This window comes from Dipodomys ordii, unplaced genomic scaffold (genome assembly GCF_000151885.1).
Source record: "Dipodomys ordii isolate 6190 unplaced genomic scaffold, Dord_2.0 Scaffold104, whole genome shotgun sequence".
In the NCBI taxonomy this organism is placed as follows: Eukaryota; Metazoa; Chordata; class Mammalia; order Rodentia; family Heteromyidae; genus Dipodomys; species Dipodomys ordii.
The window spans coordinates 658,155-674,115 of record NW_012267320.1 but is presented as its reverse complement, the minus strand read 5'-3'; the positions used below and the strand labels follow the sequence as shown (position 1 = coordinate 674,115).

At 39.4% G+C, this 15,961-nt stretch overlaps 1 protein-coding gene across 2 annotated transcripts in view; it reads left to right on the top strand.

The window, feature by feature from the left end:
• Window positions 1-3,503: 3,503 nt before the first annotated feature.
• The window catches only part of Dyrk1a (dual-specificity tyrosine-(Y)-phosphorylation regulated kinase 1A), a 98,302-nt gene continuing 85,844 nt past the window's right edge, over window positions 3,504-15,961 (top strand). For both annotated transcript variants that reach the window (XM_013027543.1, XM_013027542.1), the window contains exon 1: window positions 3,504-3,584. In XM_013027543.1, coding sequence (XP_012882997.1) covers window positions 3,575-3,584 — 10 coding nt within the window. In that variant the 5' untranslated portion in view covers window positions 3,504-3,574. The remainder of the gene's footprint in view (window positions 3,585-15,961) is intronic.

Sequence of the window (15,961 nt, the reverse complement as noted above, 5' to 3'; positions counted from 1 at the left end):
TTATCATGGGTATGCTTTATCTGATGCTGAGTACTACTTTTTAAATGAGTAGTGACTAATAGATAAGGTTTCTAAGAGGTGTCAGAGAATTTTCTGGGGGTATTTTTGTTTTAAATCTTTAGGTACTTAAAGCAGTAATTTTTGTTTCATTTTTGGTGTTGGTCCTGGGGCTTTTACTCAGCTCTTCAGCTCAAGGCTAGTGCTCTACCACTTGAGCTACAGCGCCACCTCCGACTTTTTTTCTTTTTGCTTATGTGGTGCTGAGGAATCGAACCCAGGGCCTCATGCATGCGAGGCAAGCATTCTACCACTAAGCCACATTTTCAGACCAAAGCAGTACTTTGCAGTACTTTTTAATTACTAACAATTTTTAATTTCTAACAACTTTTAATAAAAAATATTTGATTGTACTTTTGATATGAAATAGTTTGATATTAGTAATACCACTTCTTTCTATAGAAGTGATTTAAGTTCACAAGCTAGGTAGCAGTGTAACTTTATTATTGTTGTTATTATTAATTAGCTGTATGAAGGGGTTACAAATCCATAAGTCAGATTTTCAGTACAATGCTTCTTGGTCAGTGTCACCTCTCTCATGGTTCTTCTCCATTTTCCTCCTCTTGTTTCTCTCAAGTTACATAGTTCATTCTTTTTTTTTGGTCGGTCGTGGGGGCCGAACTCTAGGCCTGGGCGCTGTCCTTAGCTCTTCAGCTCAAGGCTAGCGCTTTACCACTTGAGCCATAGTACCACTTCTGGATTTTCTGCTTTTGTGATGCTGAGGAATTGAACCCAGGGTCTCATGCATGTAAGGCAAGCAGTCTACAACTGAGCCACCTTCCCAGCCCCTACATAGTTCATTCTTTAGATAATGTGCATTCATTGAATATAATTGCTACATTTATCCACCCTTCCTCCATTCTTGTGACCCCCTGCAGCAGTATTAACCTTTTATGGGTGGACAATGTCAAGTGAAGAGCCTAAAGGTTGTAACTGTCCAGTTGATACCTAGTGACTAAACTTTATATTTTCCTTCCCCATGGTCCATGCTGGAATTTAAAGACTAACCATTTTTGAAATTAGCTTCTATTGTTATTATACAGAGGGGGATTTTATTGTTATATTTCCATATATTTGCAATATGTGTCAATCAACCTCATTCCCTCTATCACTCTCTCGACACACTCTTACTCCTTTCCCTCTTCCCCCCAAATGGCAACAGGTTTTATTGTGTAATTTTCATAGTTGGAAACAATCTATTTGGACTACACTCATCCTCTTTCAAAATGTACTTCAAAATTCTTTACCTTCATTATTTTTGTCCTTCCCCTTCCCCATTTCCTCCTAAATAAGACTGACCTTTTTTATTTTTTTGGTCTGTTGAGAGGCTTGAACTCTGGGCCTGGGCACTGTCCCTCAGCTCTTCAGCTCAAGGCTAGCGTTCTACCACATGAACTACAGCGCCACTTCCGGTTTTCTGGTGGCTTATTGGAGATAAGAGTTTCATGGACTTTCCTGCCTGGGCTGGCTCTGAACTGTGATCCTCAGATCTCAGCCTCCTGAGTAGCTAGGATTACAGGCGTGAGCCACCGGTGCCCAGCAAGACTGACCATTTTTAAGTGTAACTTCCTTCCTCTCTCCCCTCTCTCTTTCTTTCTTCCCCTCTCCCCTCTCCTGAAAATTTGACTTTGGACCAAATGTAACTAGTTATTTTTGGAAATAAAACCATTTTGATGAGTACTTTTTATATGCTGTACACTTTCAAAGCTGGAGAATACCACTTGACCTAAGGGATTATTTGATACAAAGCATTTGAACTGGTAAAATAGTTCAAATCCGGAATATACACAATTTCAAACAGACTATTCCTGATTCAAAAATAATTCACACATTTAATCCCTTGTCCCCAGCTTCTCATTCAGTGAAGTATCTCTTGTTGCTGCTATTTGGAGCACAAAGTTGGAACTTCTAAAAAAAGCAGTAGTCCAAAATAGGAGAATTAAGTTAAAAGCAGAAATATTGCTGCATAAGTGGAAACTCAAGCTATACAACAATCCACTTGCCCAAAAATGGTTTTCTTCACACTACCTGAGTAGTTTTTAAATTTTATTTTGCAACACTATTTGGACTACTGCCAGTAAATTCATTTGGGCTAACAAATATACTTGTTGGAAATTGCAAATATTAATGTGAATTATTTTAGCCTTGTTAATACCTAGGTATTAGGAAATGGAATTACTCTGAGGATGGTAGCTTAGCAGTTAGAATAAGTTTGAGAAAAGGGCTGTTAAGTAGAATCATTGAAGGGCCACAATGTAAAGTATAGGATGGGGGATTAAGAGAGCAACAAAGAAAACAAATACTTTAGAACTTGTCTAAATGATGTAGAATGGAATGTATTTCTTTTGCAGAATTCTCTACATGACTTATCTTTTAGGATAATAGATTCTTTTTTTTTTTTTTTGGTGGTTGTGGGACTTGAACTCAGGGCCTCTGTGTTGTCTCTGAGCTCTTTTGCTCAAGGCTAGTATTCTTACCACTTTGGAGTCACAGTGCCACTTCTGGTTTCCTGGTGGTTAATTGAAGGTTAGTCTCATGTACATTCCTGCCTTGGCTGACTTTGAACCATGATCCTCAGATCTTAGACTTCTGAGTAGCTAGGATTACAGGTGTGAGCCACCAGTTCCTGGCTGGTATAATAGATTTCATTTGACTCGCTTTGGACTTGGTCAACATAAACAACATTTTATTTGGAATAATCACTAAAATTTTCAGGATCAATTAAAAAGTAATTTTTGACCAAATGATTTCAGAAGTTAGATTTCAGCTTGTATTTGTCTTTGCTCCTGTTATCATGTGTTGTCGGCTGACAGCTAGCTATAAGGCTCCTTTCACGTCTCCATCCTCATTATGTAATTAAATGCCAGTGGAAGTAATAAGTAGGAAGGGGGATATTGTAAGAGAATTGCAGTAAAATAATGAATGACCACTTGGAGAACTGAAGAGGGAGCAGGGCTTGGGAGAAATGTCTCTGAACTTTATGAATAACAGTGATTGATTGGCATGTTATCTTTTCAACAAGTAACTTTTATTATCTCTGCCTTGATAGTAAGTCACTATGAGAGTGAATTTACTTTCATATGATCTGTGAACTGATAATTACAAAATGTACATAAATTATATAGACTTGTCAAATATTATAAGTTCATTTGATACCTAAAATATTCATTGGTACTAAACATATTTTGAAAAAACTTTTTCTTTCCTCTGAATATTGAATATATTTTAATTATACTTGATTTTTTAAAAAATGTACTTCATTTTGATAAATGAAAGGCTAAGGGAAATTATTCAAGTAAACTTAAATGTTAGTCACTTTTACAAGTTTGAAATAGTTTTGTGTATAAGTTTGGGGGATTGTAGTTAGATCAGTTATTCCTTAGTTAAGGATACTTGTCTTACATCATTATCTCTTATTGTAATCTGTTTTTCTTCACACAGTGTTATAGTTTTGCCGCTGGACTCCTCCCTCCCTTCCCCCACCCCGTCAGGATGCTATGAGCCTTGAAAGAAGACGATGCATACAGGTGACTCAAGTTTTGAAATATAGTAAAAACTGTGGTTGTCTAAGAAAATGTGGAACTGATGGAATATTTTATTTGAAGGAGCTTTCTGATAAACAGCATGTAGTGGGGGGTTATGTAGATTAGTAATGCAGATAGAATATTTACTAAACTTGATTTTGGGACTCTGTTAAGAGTTGTTATAAGTGGTGTTAATACAAGTACAATATAATACTATTAAGCTCTTCAAAAGTTGGCTGTTATGTTGGTGGTAATGGAAGATTTTTGTTAGTAAAATATATCTCCTAATGGTTAAATATATGTTTCCCCTAGATCCATCCCTATTAGAATATAGTAAATGGGAATCAGTGCTAGTAGGATAAGTTTAATAAGACTGACAGCAGTCAGTTGTAAAACTGGTTCATTAAAAATTTTGGTTTAACTGGGTTGCTGGTGACTCACGCCTATAATTCTTGCTACTTAGGAGGCTGAGATCTGAGGATCATGATTTGAAGCTAGCCTGGGTAGAAAAGTCCCCGTGAGACTCTTATCTCCAATTAATCACTCAAAAACTGGAAGTGGAGCTCTGGTTCAAAGTGGTAGAACGATAGCCTTGAGCAAAATAGCTCAGAGACAGCGCCCAGACCCTGAGTTCAAGCAAACCCCAAGATGGACTCCCTCGCAAAAAATTGGTCTAGGGTTTTATTTTCTCTTTTTTTGTTCTTCCCTACCTATATCACTTTCCCTCCTTTCCCCTTACCCTTTCATCATTTTATCCTTTATATTTATTTGTGAAAAGTAGTGTAAAAAGTTTATGAAGTAATGTTTTTGAATGTTCTATAGTTACTTGAGATACTCTTGGGAAAAAGGATGGCAATTACAGATATACCTGGGGTTCAGACTCTTGAAAATAAAAAGTATTTGGTTATCTCATAGTTTACTTATAGATATATCTACTTTGGGAAAATTTCTCTCATGAGATTGCAAGGTGGCAGTTGCTATTGGTCCTTAGAAGGTGCAGGATTTCCAAATAGTTTTTTTTCTTTAAAGACAGTGGAGTTAATGGAGTTAAGTATCCAAAGAATAAATGTGCTTTGTAAAAGTTACCCAGTTAACTTTGTGATTATTAGAACACAGAAAAATTTTATGGACTTGGTTTGGATGTCTAGTCTCTTACTATTGGTGCATTTCTCTATTGAAAGTTCATAATTGTTTTTGAACATAAAATTAATAGCTTTCGAGTCATGTCAATATTAGCAGCTTGCTATATTATTGTATACACATTTATCATATTTCAGCTGGTAGGATTTGAAAACAAATTTCATACTTTCTCAGGGCTTGCTTTTCCTACAGGCATTGCTCATGTTGCTGACTTGGTTATGTTAGTTGGATTTGGTGGTAACTTACTTTCTTACACTGTGAGGGTATGGAAGTAAGATTGAGAAAGAACATTAAGGCAGGAATTGGCTTTTCAAGAGTTAAAATGTTATTAGTAGATTTCCATGGTATCTATGTAAGGTGAGTGTATCTTAATTTGCTTGATATTAGTAATCATTACACATTGTGTGTGCACATGCATGTCTTAAATTTGTACATTTTTTATTTCCCAATTTTGCCTCAATAAAGATGGATAGAAAAAAATGAGACAAATTACTGGCCACCAAAGGTTGACTTTGTACTTTAACAGACCATACATAAATAAGTCATTCTGTGTTGTTATATTTGAGGTTCCCCTCCATATTTTAAATATAATTAGAATATAAGAATGAAGTAAATTTTGGACTTTCTTTGAATTTTGGAGGAAAAAAATCACTTGTTGGTTAAACATTTGGCTAGTGTTTGTCCTGAGTACTGTGCTGGGCAATTTCCCTGCAAGGATCCCAACTCTTAGCAATCAGTGAAGGCAGAGTGTATATATGTAAACAAACAATTCAGTGGCTGTATATGATCAAATTTTAAGACTTGCCTGTTAAAGTCAAACCATTCAGAATGAAAATAGAAAACACTCTTGGTTATAGGGTTCTCCGTTGACTTCAGCTGACATATATATGTCCCTGCTATAAAAAATCGTTCTGTGTCCCTGCCTTCTTGCCTAAGCGCCAACCTGAAGTAACTGCCTCCTGATTTCTCTTTCACATGTGCCCCTCCTTTTCTATTTAAACCTAGTAGTGAGGAATGTTACATTCTACCCAGAAATGCTGTCATCCTGGGAATCTAGAAGTAACCAAATATAGTTAATTTTGGGTGAAGAATCACTCCTGAGATTAGATTTGGAGAAAGTACATCTTTGAATAATACCATGCATATTAACATAAAGGCTCCTGTAGGAAGAAACCACCCTTAAGCTAGTATTCCTTTGGTTTATTTGATTAAAGAACTTCCTGTTCTATGCCAGTTTTGATTAAGATCATCACAGTTAGTCATTTAGGATGGTAAGTGTGGGTAGAATGCATTTGATGTCATAAATATTTCTCTGTGGCATCAAAAAACTAACATTAGAGAATCTGCTGTTGTGAACTTGGAGCAGATCCTAGAGCATTTAGGACTGTAAGCCAAGCTAGGTGCTTGTGGCTCACGCCTGTAATCCTAGCTATCAGGAGTCTGAGATCTGAGGATCACACTTCAAAGCCAGCCACAAAGCCAGCCAGGGCAGGAAACTCTGTGAGACTCTTATCTCCAATAAATCACTAGAAAATGGGAAGTGGCGCTGTGGCTCAAGTGGTAGAGCGCTCACACTGAGCTGAAGAGCACAGGGACAGCACCCAGGCCCAGAGTTCAGGCCCCACAACTGACCAAAAAAAAAAAAAAAAGAACTATAAGCCATTTTGAAGGTGATTTCTTTTTTGGAGAGGTAGCTTTAGTGTTGAACTCAGAACCTTGTACTTACTAGACAGGCTCTCTGCCACTTGGGCCATATCCTATATTTCAGAGGAGTGATTTTTTTTTTGGTCAGTTGTGGGGCCTGAACTCTGAGCCTGGGTGCTGTCCCTCAGCTCTTCAGCTCAAGCTAGCGCTCTACCACTTGAGACACAGCGCCACTTCCGGCTTTTTCTGCTTTTGTGGTGCTGAAAAATTGAACCCAGGGCCTCATGCATGCAAGGCAAGCGCTCTACCACTGAACCACCTTCCCAGCTCCATGAGGGATTCATTTTGACACTTTTAAGTCTAGATTTTAGCCTTTTATAATCATTTTCTAGTTGTTAGAGATCCTTTATTCTTAGATAAGAAGTTTGAATTATTTTCAGTTTTAAAAGTACTAATATGGTGCACGTAAAAATTGATTATATGTCCTATTTTCTTTTTCTTTTTCTGGAATTCTTTTTTTGGGGGGGGGGTCCGGTCGTGGGGCCTGAACTTTGGGCCTGGGCGCTGTCCCTCAGCTCTTCACCTCAAGGCTAGCACTCTACCACTTCCAGCTTTTTCTTTTTGCTTATGGGTGCTGAGGAGTCAAACCCAGGGCCTCGAGCATACAAGGCAAGCACTCTACCACTGAGCCACCTTCCCAGCCCCCTGGAATTCATTTTGATAACTAATACTTTATATGACCAGAGGTGTATTCCTCCCCTCCTTTGGTCTCTTGTGTGTGAATGCCTAGAGTCCTGTGTAATTTTATTATGTCCTGATGTATTTCAGCTCTAGCCTTTTCATATGAGAGAAAACATGTGCTGTTGGTCTCGCTGAGCTTTGCTTAGCTTACTTAGCATGATTTGTTCTAGGTCCATCCATTTCCCTGCAAATGACATAATATCCTTTACAATGGCTATGTAAAATTCCATTGTACCACATTAAAAAAAAAACAACTCATCTATTGTAGGGCACAATTTGGCTATTATGAATAGTGCAACAATGAACATGGATGTGCAGGTGTATTTACAGTATCCTGGCTTGTGATGTTCTGGGAGAATGCCCAGGAGTGGTATGGCTGGGTTCTAGGGGCAATCTATACTTAGTTTTTTGAGGAACCTCCAGACTGCTGTCCAGCGTGGTTGTATTAGTTTACATTCCCACCAAGAGTGCAGTAGGGTTGTTTGTTGTTTGAATTCACAATGTTGGCCAATCTAACTGGGATGAGATGGAAGCTCAGAATTGCTTTGATTTGCATTTCTTTTATGGCCAAGGGTGATGAGTACTTCCTCATACGTTTCTTTGTCATTCTTACCTTATCTTCTGAGAAGTCTCTTTTTAGCTCCTTTGCCCATTTATCGATTGATTTATTAATTGGAAGGGGTTAATTTCTTGAGTTCCTTGTATAATTTGGATATTAGGCCTTTGTTGGATGTATTGTTGGTAAAGATATTCTCCCAGTCTGTTGGCTGTCTTAATTTTAGTAGCTATGGAGAAAATATTTATTTTGATGAAGTCTATTTGTGAACGTTCTCTTATCTGTTGTGCCTCTGGAACTCCTCTCAAAAAGTTTCTGCCAATGCCTATAAGTTCTAGTGTTTCTCATACTCCCTCTTGCAGTAGTTTGAAAGTTTTTGGTCTGACCCTGAGGTCTTTGATCACTTTGGCTTGATATTGGTGCATGATGACAAACCAGGAATCCCCTTTTAGTTTTCTGCACGTGGATGCCCAGTTTCCCCAACACTGATTATTGGAGAAGGCTAACTTTTCCCCACCATATATCTTTGGCTCTTGTCAAATATCAGATAACTGTAAGTATATGGTTTTATTTCTGGGTCTTAGTGTCTGATCCATGGATCTTTAGGCCTTTTTTTTATCCTAGTACCAATTTATTTTTGTTATTACAGCTCTGTAGTAGAAAAGAAAAATAAGAGAAAAAAATACTATAAAACAAGGAGACTAAACTTGAACCCTAAATATGATGGTGAAAAACATATTGTCTTCAGAGAAGTGTCCTTGAATAGCAGAAAAAGTATCAACCAAGAGGAAATAAAGTAGATAAAGAAGTATTCCAGAACAAGTGATAGTTGTTAAATACAAAGATGTTTAATCATGAAGAACCAAAGTACTGAAACTTAACAGGTTCTAACAATTAGAATTCTAGAAAAAACTTTTTGAAATGATAAAAACTTTTGCGATTATATTTAGAAAAGGCACAGTGTGAAACTGGATAAAATAACTCAGAAACGACAAGCATATAGACACATTACTGGACAATAAAAATTTTACTGGGCTATAAAGAATACAATTCCTGGGTCTGTGTATCTAGTCACCCAAAGTCCTTATTGAGGAACAGAATGTATAAGATCGATAGCAAGTCTTTGTGCCAAAGCAATAGAGTAACATCTAATGTATACTCAACAAGTGAGACCTAAGAATTTTGTACCCAGCTAAATTGACTTGAAGTTAAAACAAAACAACTAAAGCAAGCAAAATAGTTGGGTACTGGTGATTCATGCCTATAATCCTATGTACTCAGAAGGCTGAGTTCTGAGATTGTAGTTTGAAGCCAGCCTGGGCAGAAGAGTTTGAGAGGCTGTTATGTCCAGTTAACCACCAAAAAGTCAGAGCTGAGGCTCAAGTAGTAGACCACTAGTCTTGAGCAAAAGAGCTCAGAGACATCACTGAGGCCCTGAGTTCAGGTCCCAGAACTGGCACAGACAAAGTACAAATATAAAAAATAAAAATAGAATAAGGTTATTGATCGCTTTATAGTTAACTGGGAGTAGAAGGGCAGTTAAATCAAATGTTTGGACGAAGAGGAAAAGGGGTATAACAAGATGGCTAAATTTTGTTGCTTGTAGATGGTGAGATCAATACATCAATCATACCTTTCTACCCTTAGACACATAATTAGGAAAAAGGCAAATAGAAGAAATTTATGATATAAAGGCATTAATAGAATGGTAACGGTGACAACAAAAACAGGAAGCCTGCTGGGCGCCAGTGGCTTACTCCTGCAATCCTAGCTACTCCGGAGGCTGAGATCTGAGGATCATGGTTCAAAGCCAGCCCAGGCAGTAAAGTCAATGAGACTCTAATCTCCAATTAACCACCAGAAAATGGAAGTGGTGCTGTGGCTTAAGTGGTAGAGCACTTGCCTTGAGCTGAAGAGCTGAGGGACATTGCCCAGGCCCAGAGTTCAAGCCCCACAACTGACAAAAAACAAAACACGAAGCCCAAAGCTCAGTTTTTTCATAGGGGGAGTAACCATCAGAATAATGGTAATAATACTTACAGGTAGTACTACATGATAGTGTTTTACTATCTTTTCTCCTGTGTTAGTATACTATCTTTTATTATACCATTTATGCAAGTTTGGACCTTGTTTTTCTTTGCTTTTGTTATTTTCGAATACAGTCTACCCTTTTGCCTACGCCATCCTGACCACAGTTGTCCTATTCATATTTTTCACATAGCTTATATGACAGTTCTTGGTTGAAATGTGGTCTCTTGAACTTCTTTGCCTGGCTGGCTTGATCCCTCTTTCTTCTTCCCAATGTTATAGGCTGCATCACTGTTTCTAGCTTGGACTGTACACTTCTTAAATTGCTTGTTTATTTGAGAAACTAGTATGTTTATTCAAATTACATGGTAACGTTTTAAAGTTTATTTGTCCTGCCTGCATTATCAGACTTACACTTAAGTGTAATATTATTTCATCTAAATAAAAATTTATGTAGTGTAGGAGTTGAAAATAAATATTTGGGTTTAGAAAATGTTTTTTTATTAGTACTGGAATTATGCTAATTTTTCTATAATCTGCCACAACTATGGCCAATGATTTGGATTATGGATTTATTTATAAAGGATTTGTAAAAATAGGTTGATATGGAAAAACATGACAGGGATGAAGGAATTCTGGGACCTTAGCAGAAAGGTTGTCACTATTTTCTTTTTTTGGCATTGAGTTGTAAACATGGGGTTTTGCACTGGGTAGGCAAGAGCTCTATACTTGAGCTGTATTCCAGCTTTTATTGCTTTTAGGTTGCTTTTCAGATAAGCGACATGGGCTATCCTGGGGCCTCCTGTGTACTTGTCCTGTTCAGCTAGGATTACGGGCACGAGCTGTCAGATCCATCTCGTTGGTTGATCCAGGATCACAAGTGTGTGGGATCCTATATCCCCTCAGATCCTTCTTTACAAAACAAACAAACAAAAAAACCCAACAACAGAGGAAGGCCACCAATAAACCTCTTAGAGATGATCAGAGATTATCACTTTTTTATGGTGGGCATATTGGCTTTTGCTGTAATTTCATTGTGTATTTGAACTACTACAAAGTATTTGCATGTGTTAAGTTTCTCTTGATAGTAACTCAGAAGCAGGTCTCATGACTGACCCTGCAGAGGTTAGCTGCCTTCTCAGGCCACACAGCTATTAGGGATGGAAGGGATAGAAGTAGCACACAAGCCCAGGATAACTCTCAGAATGGCCAGGCTTTTCTTTGCTTTATTTGATAATTTTTTCCCTCCAGTTTGCAATCGTGCTATATATATAGGAGCCTGTGTACTAGAGGGACTTGGTCTCAATGATAATGCTTGGGACACAATAGATTTCATAATAGATGTTCATATCTTTTGAACAAATGAGAATAAAGCTACTAACAGTTTGTCAGTGTTGTGTATTTACCCCTTTAAAGTGATTTAAAGGCTTCATTATTTGTTCTTTGGTTAAGATTCTTACATTACCAGTATAAGCTTTTGGGGAAAACCTGTTCCTTGTTTAGCAGGGGGGGAGAGAGAGGGAGGGAGGGAGGGAGGGAGAGAGAGAGAGAGGAAGGAGAGAGAATGTTCTGTTTAATGGGTGTGTTTGGGGCGTGTTTTGCATTACTTGGATTTGAACTGAGAGGTTCTTGCATGTCAGTTAGGCAGGTACTGAACCACTTGAGCCAATCTCTTTAATCTTTTTTTGCTTTACTTAGTTTTTTTTTTTTTCCCTGGAGGCTTTGGTGCTTTTTTTGTTTTGGCAAGAGACTTGATACCTGGCATTTTTGCTCATTGGCTAGCACTCTACCAACTGAGCCACACCTCCAACCCTAGATTTCTTGCTATTTTACTTGGTACTGACCTCAGAGCATAAGCTGTCTCCCTACTTATGCCTCCTCTGTAGCTGAAACATGGTTGGGAAGCCACCTTCCTGGTTTGTTGGTTGAGGTGATGTCTCATTAACTTTCGGTGGGCTGGCCTTTACTCTTGATCTTTGTATCCCAAGTAGCTGGGATTACAGGTGTGTGGCATTATGCTCAGCCTTTGAAACCTGTGTTTTTAAAATTGACAAGTTTGGAAGATTATGTATTACTGAAAGGGATTGGAGTGCAGTTTTTAAAAATTATTTTAAGAGGGGCTGGGAAGGTGGCTCAGTGGTAGAGTGCTTGCCTTGCATGCATGAGGCCTTGGATTCAATTCCTCAGCACCACATAAGCAAAAAGAAAAAAAGGAAATGGCGCTGTGGTTCAAGTGGTAGAGCGCTAGCCTTGAGCTGAAGAGCTGAGGGACAGTGCCCAGGCCCAGAGTTCAGGCCCACGACCGGACCCCCAAAAAAATATTTTAAGAAAAAGGAAACTCCAAATATAATTCTCTGTGGCCTTTCCTATGTCTTTGGTTGATCTCAGTCATTTTAGTTGTGGATGCTTCTTCATATGGTCCAGGCTTGTATATTTCTCTTATCCTAGAAGTGTAGAGTAGATCCCTATGCCTGACTTCTGAAACCAAGTGATGCCACTTCTGCCTGGTTCTCTTGTCTTTCTCTATCTCTGTAACTCTCTGTATTTGTTCAGTCTCTGTTTGAATTATAAATGTCCAGCCATGCTCCCAGTAACTGGTCAAACCCAGTGTCCACAGGAAGGAACAGGCTTCTGGGCTCTCCCAGCCTGTAAGTCATCTCGTCAGGACTGACCCCTGCCCAGGAAGTAGACTCAGAAGTGAGAGAAGTGGGGGCATTGGTCTAAATAGCAAATAGTGGGGCGGTGGCACACACAGTAAGAAACAACCAAGAGCATCACCCAGTGCGGGTGGGTCCCAGTCACCACTCCCGAGACCCCATACAATTGTCCCTGTAGGTGCAGGGCACTAGGCAGGGAGTGCTAGGAGTTCTTCTGCTTAGGGTACTGTTTTGGCTCTGAGGGGAAGAAAGACTGTCGAGGCTAGCACCCACGCTGTCTGAGATGCAGCAGCACAGCTCTGCTGTTGAGAAGTAGGTGTTATCCAAACTCTGGGCCCTGCCTTCCCTTCTCTAAAGTAGGGACCACTCAGCTGTTCCTGTCTCATGAGTTGGGAGGATTAGACATGAGAGGACAGGTGTGATGGCAATGTGCTTGCCCGATGAGGAGTCCTTACCCTTCCTATATTGGCTCCCCTAGCACTTCTGTCATGATTCTTTTTCCTTCCTAGCTGGTAGCACTCTGGAACCATAGCAGATGTATTCACACCTTTGTTAGTTTGCTCTTAGCCCCTCTTTCTGTTGAGGAAGGTAGTTTGCTCTGTAGTCACTGAATCTTTAGTGACTGGGATCATTGAGCTCATAGTGTGCTCCCTCCCAGTAAGTGCCCACTGGTGGGAGCACACTAAGAGTGCTGAGACGGGGCTTGAGCTCACGTGGGTATAGAGGGAGGCACACAGAGGGTACAGTTGAGAGTCTAAGAGAGGCATGGGCCTCCACGGGAAGATCTCCAGAGATGGAGAAAAACTAGTCTCAAGATATGGATGGAGGAAGAAGAAGGAAGAGCCAAGGACAGAGCTTGTTCTGGAAGGAGTTTGAGTGTCGTTAGGCTGATGGCTTGGGGGACTAGGTGGGGGTGAAACTCTTGTCTCCGACATCAGTCAAGTGTGTACAGCACAGACGCCCCAGGTCCCACAAGGCTTCTAAATTGCTGCTGCTGACACCTTCTGGGCTCTTGTTCCACCTGGACCTGGTCCTTCCTCCTGAGCTAGGAATGCTCATGATGCCAGTCTGGTGACTGAAAGATTTCCAGTACCTTTGCTTCTTTTCCTTTTTTTTAAGAATGTGAAGCAGAGAGTTTGGTTTTCAATTCTGAATTCAAAGAGGAGAGATGACATTCCACCTGCAGATCCAAGATGCTTCCCCAGCAGTATTGGGCACTAGGTCAATCAGTCAGGTTTTCCAGAGCATTGTGCTCTCAAAGAGTTTTAAGTTCTGGTAGTTCCTAGAAAGAACAGCTTACCCAAAGGCGCTTGGGAGACAGAATCAGAATGATCTGGCATGTGTATTGTCTAACCTTGTTAATACAAACCTAGATCTGCCTTGTGTGGTTATCAACGGCAAAGAAAATACTTGCTTGATACTTGATGTAGTTACAAGTAAAGCATTTTCTTCTCACCAATAATGCCATGGTCAGCATTATCATCATTGTTTTGATCATACTTGGGGTTTGAACTCAAGGCTTCATGTTTGCTAGGCAGGTGCTCTGCTGCTTTTTCTCTGGTTGTATTAGGGTCTTATTTTTTCCCCTCTAGGACAGCTGGACTTTGATCCTATTTAGGATTTCTGTTGTACCTGGAATGACAGACATGTACCGTTGTGCCTGGTTTTTTCTATTAAGAGAGGATCTTGTAGTTTTTATAATTGATTATTTTCTGCCCAGACTTGTAGAACTGTACTCTTCCCAATTTCAGCCTCATGCTCTTGAACTGGGAGGCCAGCCATGTGGTGCTAGGTCTCCCCTGGTTGGCCTCTTGATCTCTGCCTTCCAGGTTCTTAGGATTCACATGTGTGAGGGACCATGTGTTCAACTTAATTGTAAAATTCAGAGTTGAGCCTTTGTTTCTCTTTAAAATCACACACTGATCACTCAATTTACATTCATATAATAAAATTTAATCAGTTTTGAAAAACATTTTCTCCTTCCCCTTCCTCTGAGTCTTCCTTTTTTTAAAAATATATATTATTTATTGTAAAGATACTCTGCAGAGGGGTTACAGTTCCATGAGTAAGGTAATGAGTACATTTCCTATTGAGCATTGTTACCCCTCCTTTCTTTTCCCCCTACCATCCATTCCCTCCCCACCTCCCCAACTGTGTCTTCCTTTTTAATCACTTGCTTTTCTTGGCTGTTTCCATCCTTATAAACCATCACATACTTATTGTTCTGTTTTATCATTTACAAAGCTATTATCTGTTTTCCTAGAAAGATGAAACCAGGTAGCGTTGTATGCTGTGTTTTCTATTCTAAAGGTTTTCTATTGACTATTACTAATCAATAATCACAAGATTAAAAAACATCTTAACTGGCTGATTTTATAGTTTTACTTGGTTTTCCAAGACATAAATTTCTGTCACTGTGATAGCCGTTAACCACTAAGACAACTTTACATTGTATATAGGTATGTATACTTTGAAACAACTATTACTGAATTACATGTTTTGTTGTTGTTGTTGGTCGTGGGGCTTGAACTCTGGGCCTGGGTGCTGTCCCTCAACTCTTCAACTCAAGGCAAGTACTCTACCACTTGAGCCACAGCACCATTTCCTGAATTCCATGTTTTTGTCTTAAAATCTGAAAACAGAAAATGTAAGGTTATCAGGACCCCTAGAGAGGGGTGTAGAATCATGTTTCAAAGTATTACATTTGTTCTAGTTATAAGAGAAGTACTAACGTTATGACTGGCATGAGCGTGCATGCAGGGTATTGGGTTTGAACTCAAGGCCTTGCATTTGGGGTGGGGGGGAGTTGGTCGTGGGACTTGAACTCTGGGCCTGAGCACTGTCCCTCAGCTCTTCAGCTCAAGGCTAGCATTCTACCACGTGAGCCACAGCTCCACTTCCGGTTTCCTGAGTGGTTTATTGGAGATAAGAGTCTCATAGACTTTCCTGCGTGGGCTGCCTTTGAACTGTTATCCTCAGATCTCAGCCTCCTGAGAGGCTAAGATTACAGTCCGGAGCCACCAATGGCCCCTGGCTAAGGCCTTTCATTTTTGCATAACTTTTTCTGCTCAAGATAAGTGCTTTACTACTTGAGCCACACCTCTACTTCTACTGGTTAATTGGAGATAAGGGTCTTGTGGATTTGTCTGCCCAATTGGCTTATAACCTTGCTCCTCCAGTCAGTCTTTTGAGTAGTTAATGTTGTAGGTGTGAGCCACAGTATCTAGTTTAAAATTGCTTTGTAGCTGGAGAATAGAAATACTTATCTACTAGTCATTTATAAAAGATTATCAATACGATATAGTTTGCTTTACTTATTTTATGGAATGGTTTATTAAAAACTTGACCAAGGCCAGGCTCAAAGAAACATAGGACCCATGGTTTCCCTTATTTGCAATAACTAGTATATGTCTGAGCCAAGCAGAAAAGGTCAGTTAAGTTGATGTTAGGGAAATGAACCCTAAGATATGTATTCAAATGTTTTTTTCTTTCATGAGATTGTTTCTAACACATTTATAAGATGATTTCTTTGTTGCTTTTGTATGTCCCTCCCCCACGGTATAAGCCCTGCTGTGAAAGGGGAGGGGAAGGGGAAAAACAAATCGTTTAAATAG